This window comes from Lactuca serriola, chromosome 3 (assembly GCF_051521515.1).
Source record: "Lactuca serriola cultivar US96UC23 chromosome 3, Lser_US96UC23_V15, whole genome shotgun sequence".
NCBI classification, from domain to species: Eukaryota; Viridiplantae; Streptophyta; class Magnoliopsida; order Asterales; family Asteraceae; genus Lactuca; species Lactuca serriola.
Window position 1 is genome coordinate 170,461,744 of NC_136410.1, and position 6,470 is coordinate 170,468,213.

Sequence of the window (6,470 nt, forward strand, 5' to 3'; positions counted from 1 at the left end):
ATCCACCTCATCACCCACATTATGATCCTTCTCAGTAGTCGGTCCCATTCTCTTCCAAAGCATCGAGGAGGATGCATCATTTTAAGCTTGGGGAGGGGTAAATTCCATTGCATTTTAAAAAAATATAAAAGAAATGCATAAAAATTTACAAAACATAAAAATATAAAAATATTTTTCCTTCTCATTTAGGTTTTTAGGGTCATTTTCATGCATTTTTCTCTCCTCTTTCTTCTCGTCTCTAAAACGCCTTTAACTTTTTGTCACAATACACGGTCAAATTCAAAGTTTTGTCTACTTATACCCTCTATCCATGTAGTGTCACTAAATTGTGAAACTTTAGAACTATTGAGGACATACGTATTTACTAATTCACTTAGTGGCGGTGCATTGATGTGTTTTATGAAAAACAACTCCTCTTAAATAATCTGGGTCACAACAGGTGATAATCAAATATAGGGCATTTTAAAATACTCGTGGGTACGTCATTGTGTGAATCGGTAAGGCATGAGAGTGCGCAAAAGTTCATTTGGTTTTCTAGTTTCATTCTTAGTTATATGTTGTTAATCGTTTGTGTATATGTTTGTTTTTGATTTGTTTTGTATTATTTAGTTTAGACTAATTGAACCTTTTGTTGAATTATATATTTTCTTCGCTTGGTTCAAATATATATATATATATATATATATATATATATATATATATATATATATATATATATATATCTATATATATATATATATATATAAGAAATAAAAAAATGAAAAAAATAGGATTTATGCAGCCTTTTCAATACTTATCTTTCTGTATTTCGAAGTCAAGTCAATTTATCTAAAAGATAGTTGTTAATGTTGTTTGTCGTTTTCATTAAGTTTACCAATTGCAAATATTTAGAAGTTTATTGCTATTTTGAACCAAGTTGTGTAACAACGCAAATTTTCAAACAAAATTTTCATTTCAAAAATAAAGTATTTTCATTCAAACAAAGCATAATTATTCCAAGTGTTATGTCAAAATACAATTCATAGAATTCCCAAGATCTCAAAACATCAATCAGTGTGTACACATCACGTCGGCGCCTTCCCACGGTCCTCGCTAGTACCTGAAACACATACATAACAACTGTAAGCATAAATGCTTAGTGAGTTCCCCAATATACAACTTACGCACATACGCCTTTCCAGGCCCTGACCTTCCGGTCCATGTGTCTCAGGGGACTTTCGTCCCTGCTGGGTAAACTTTCCGGTCCTACCCACGCCGACCTTCCGGTCCATAACACAACGCCTTCCGGCCCATAACATAATCGCCTTCCGGCCCATAACATAATGCCTTTCGGCCCATAATATAATTGCCTTCCGGCCCATAACATATATAGCACATATAACAAATAACTTACCACATATAGCACATATATCACATCTGACCTTACGGTCATACAGTCAAACCCTTCCGGGTACAGTATAGTGAGAAGACTCACCTCGTGAATATCGAAAGCTAGCAAATCCCGAAATCACTCGTGCTCGATCCGCCGAGCTACAATCTCCCTATAACATCATATATCTCTTATTAACACTTTTATCTTCTAAGTTTGACTATCCCTAAGAAGTCCGACATAGGTCAACTCTGGTCAACGGTCAACGGTCAACTTGACCGGACTCGGCGAGTGCTATGGCGACTCGGCGAGTCTAGACGTCCTCACCAATTCTCTAATATTCCCTTTCTACTCGTCGAGTATCCCTCTTGACTCGACGAGTTCCTCGTGGAAGAATCGCGGGGCCACCCCGACTCAACTCGCCGAGTCTGAAGAACAACTCGACGAGTTCCAGTTAATGGAATTAGGGTTTTTATTATTCTAGTTAGTCAAATTGTAAAATTCATATATGTTTTATGATTTGATGTTGGTAACAAGCACCTAATTGGTTTCAAGTAGAGCTAATTAGTGTAATCAAATATTAGATGTTCATATGCCCGAGCTTACAAGGAGTGTTGGACATTATTGGTAATGATTACAAGAACTTAATGTCATTTAATGATTCGATGCAGGAGCTTATTTGAATTGAATCAAGCAAATGAAGTTTTATTTGAAGAACATATTTTGATTAACTGTGTAATTTTCTCTTTTTTTTAGCGAAAGCAACAACACTCACCCCTTGGACCAATGAGATTGTAAAACGAAATAAAGATACTTGTACTAATTAGGATGTTCGCATGATCTCAAGTAAAAAATGAAAGGTCAAAAAGGGGAGACAAAACGTCATTGTTGATTTCCAACAAATGACCTGTACATGTGGGTATTGGCAACTTGATTGCATACCTTGTGGTCATGTCATAAGAGTGATAACAGTCAACAAATACCAAGATTGCTCGCTGTATGTATTAAAAGTTTACCATACTGAAACATTGAGGAAAACATATGAGGAATCAGTGAACCCTTTTCCAAAGCCATCTGAATGGGAGATCCCCGATGGTTTGATGACTGTTAGGCCACTTATAATGGATAAACGTCAGCCAGGTAGGCCAACAAACATAGAACGCAATCCACCCCAAGACGTGGGTCCAATAAGAAAAGAGTGTTCTACATGTGGTCAAGCAAGACACACGAGAAACAATTGTGCTCGAAGGGCATCTGGTAGTGGAGCAAGTCGCATGAAAATTCCTACTAAGGAGACGACAATTAATATTGGGCTTCTGCGAGTTATTCATAGAGCTATAACGCTAATTATGAATTAAAACTATCTTAAATTGAAGAGTTGTTAATTTATTTTATATTGTAATGATTTTATTAATTTTCTAAGATGTTGTTCTTATGCTTTTATATTGTAATTTGGTTTTAAAATCATAAGAGTAAATGAAGTTTTGTACATGATTTTTAAAAATACTTGGAAATTAACGGTAAACAAACATATCAAACTCAAAAAAATACATATAGCAAACCCAATACATGATAATCTTACAACAAATTTTTAACTAATAATTAACCTCAGGGAACTGCAATGAGTACTTCTCTATCTTGATTGTTATATATTCATCCCTAATTCTCATTTTATCTTCGAAACGATCCTTTTGCACCCTAAGATGTATCATCTCTGCATCCTTGTCAACAAACCATTTTCAGTCATTTTGATAATCTTCTTAGTCTTTTTGATCAATTCTTCATGCTCTTTGATTTTCTTTTTATTAATCTCTATCCATTCCCGAGCTTGTTTGCATTCTGATGCAATAACTTCACGACGTTCACTGAGAACCCGAGACGATTCTTTATCATGTTTTTGTTGTTATTTAGTCCTTTTAAAATCTTGAAAAGTTTCATTCGACATATATGTGCCTTTCAAAGAGGGTGAAACAAAGGGGTCGACTGGATCACAATAGTAACATTCTACTTCGTCGCATGAGCAAATTTCGAACTTTGAGGATGAACTCATGAATTTTTGTACATGATTTTTAAAAATACTTGGAAATTAACAATAAATAAACATATTATACTAAAAAAAATACATATAGCAAACCCAAGACATGATAATTTTACAATATTTTTTAACTAATCATTAACCTCAGGGGACTGCAATGGGTAGTTCTCTTTCTTGATTGTTATATATTCATCCCTATTTCTCATTTTATCTTCGAAACGATCCTTTTGCACCCTAAGATGTATCACCTTTGCGTCCTTGTCAACAAGCCATTTTCAGTCATTTTGATAGTCTTCGTCGTCTTTTTGATCCATTCTTCATGCTCTTTTATTTTCTTTTTATTAATCTCTATCCATTCATGATCTTCTTTACATTCTGATGCTAACTTCATGATGTTCACTGAGCACCTGAGACGCCTCTTTGTTTTTCTTTAGTCCTTTTCAAATCTTGAAAAGTTTCATCCGACATATATCGGCCTTTCAAAGAGGGTGATACAAAGGGGTCGATTGGATCACAATAGTAACATTCTACTTCGTCGCATGAGAAAATTTCAAACTTTGAGGATGAACTCATAATAAAGTTGAGAATATATAGTATTTTTAATAAGAAAAAGATCATAGATGTCGTATTTATACATCCTAGTAATCTGCAAAATCATAGTCCAAAGGCAACCATTTCGTAGTCACAGTTGGAATTTATAGATGACTATTTGACATGACAAGTCACTGTAGTAACATGCAAATCATAGTCCAAAAGACAGTCATTTCAAAGTCAAAGTTGGAAATGACTATACATAGATTATTGTTTGACATGATAAGTCATTGTAGTACATAGAGATTCCACAAGACTGGTCAAGTCCTTTTTAACTCCTTTTTTAAATATAAATAGATGTATAATCTCTAGGAAATGAACACCCATATTCAAATATGTCATCCAATGTAGCAACTTCTTCGAATGTAGTAGTTGCTTCCAATTCTCCATGACCATGGATGACAAGCATGATGTAGGTTGTAACATGATGTTGGATTAGTGGTCAGGAGGGTGTAACGCCACTAACTCCCCCGCATTGTCTAATAGGTGATGAATGGACCCGCATAACATCTTTGTTCAACCATGAGATGGGAGAAGGATAACACTAGCTACAATCAGATATTGTCAGTAAATGGATGGATGTAAAAGGAGAAGGCATATGGTCCAATCGATAGTATAATTATGTTAAAAATACCAAAACTTATTATGCTGACGCCGAATAGCTTTTGGATATTGTTAAAGATTTTTACATTTTGGAGCATGAAGGCGTGACTTCAAGTATGAGGACGTTTGGAATGTCGTTAAAAATAATCGATATTTCATGTAGAGGGCTCTTTTATTATGCAAATTTCATATTTGTATTGTTTTATGTGTAATGCTTCATGGAATTGTTATTTGTAAGGTTTTATTATTAATTTTTCATGAAATAAATTAGAAAATAGCCCAATTTTTTTTTCATAAATAACCTAAAACAGACGAAATACATATTAAAAACCTAATACAGACGAAGTACATATAAATAACCAAATAAAAACCTAATAGAAAGAAACAGACATTAAATAAACTGGACATATTTCAAAATATTCCAATGAACTTTATACTAGAATTCCAACCCGCACTTATTGATTTGTATTTCTCTTTAGCAGCTTTCAAAATGACCTCCTAAGTAACATTTAAACGAGTGTCATCATTTTTGGTATAAAGATCGTTGAATAATAGAATTTCTGTTTTCATTTCATACCATTTTGTTGTGATATCCAGGTTGTCACAATGGTTTTCTACAGTTGTTTGAGTTTCAACATTGAAGATATAGGTTAAACGAGTCCAAAACACTGGATCATTCAACTTGCTCGTCTCATACACATGGATATATGCAGGACTTAAAATCAAGTACTCCTCAGAGGTACAGGGTTTTGAAGTCATTGTGAGCGAAATAAAGAGAGTAAATTTATAAAAGTAATATATGAAGAACTAATATATAGTAGATGAGATAATTTTTTCACTGAAAGTAAATTTATAGTAGGCTTCATGACAACAATAAATGACATGTTTTTAATGTCCCTCCAAAGCACATAAGTGTCTACAAATCATAGTTCAACATCACTAGACCATCTACACAAAATAGTCGTATCAGATAAAGAACAATTTTATGAAATAGCAAGCCGTCCCCTTGTAAGTGAGGGACGTCCAACAAAAAACCAAAAATAATTCTTCTAAATTTTTCTCGTCGGACACCCTTCAATACTTTAAATGCTTCCCATATATTACATCCCGATCCTTTTAGATTTACCACAACTTTAACATTAAGATTTTTAGAATCATGTTGAAATACAACAAGATGTTAGAAGGGTATAAAACATTAAAGGAAAGTAAGTTATTAGTTGTGACTATACTAAATATTAACAAACTGTCATAAAAACAAATTATTATAACAAAAATGCAACAATCTAAATAGAAACTATTAGATTTACACAACATCGGCAATTAGAATTACAAATAAACCAAATGTTTATTTGTAACGACATCACAATTGCTTCGTATAATATGTTTCTTGATAAATAAACCGAATGTATATAAACCATATTTCTATAATACAAATATATGCATATTTATAGCAACATCAAAAAGATGAATATTTATAACATAATAATAGCATCAAAAATGCTATTTTATAACATATAAATGATATTTGTCTAAATTGCATAATACTTTTTATATACTCTTTGAAAACCAAATATACAACTTCACAAATGCAAATGTACAACATCAAGAAGCATCAAAAAATCATTTTTATATATAAAAAAATCATCTTGTTGTATTAACACATTTATATAACATATTAATACAAAAATACCAAATGTACAACCTCACAATGCACGATTTACGCATCATGCACTTGTATAATCATAGATCCAAGTATGAAGTTCTATCAAAACCTCAAGGCTACTTATGAAATCCTCTAAATATTAAATATAACACATACATCTAAGAAAATCGAAGGGGCAACACCTTCGATTTTTGTTTTTTTTCAAACTT

General features: G+C 32.8%; 1 protein-coding gene across 1 annotated transcript; it reads left to right on the forward strand.

The window, feature by feature from the left end:
* The first annotated feature begins 2,271 nt into the window (after window positions 1–2,271).
* Window positions 2,272–2,727, forward strand: LOC145095868 (uncharacterized). The gene has a single exon (XM_079033684.1). It carries the CDS (start codon window positions 2,272–2,274, stop codon window positions 2,725–2,727), a length of 456 nt encoding a protein of 151 aa, XP_078889810.1.
* The last annotated feature ends 3,743 nt before the right edge of the window (window positions 2,728–6,470 follow it).

Bases quoted from the DNA above. Each gene is read 5' to 3' on its own strand.
- LOC145095868 (XM_079033684.1), top strand. From the start codon at position 2,272: ATGACCTGTACATGTGGGTATTGGCAACTTGATTGCATACCTTGTGGT.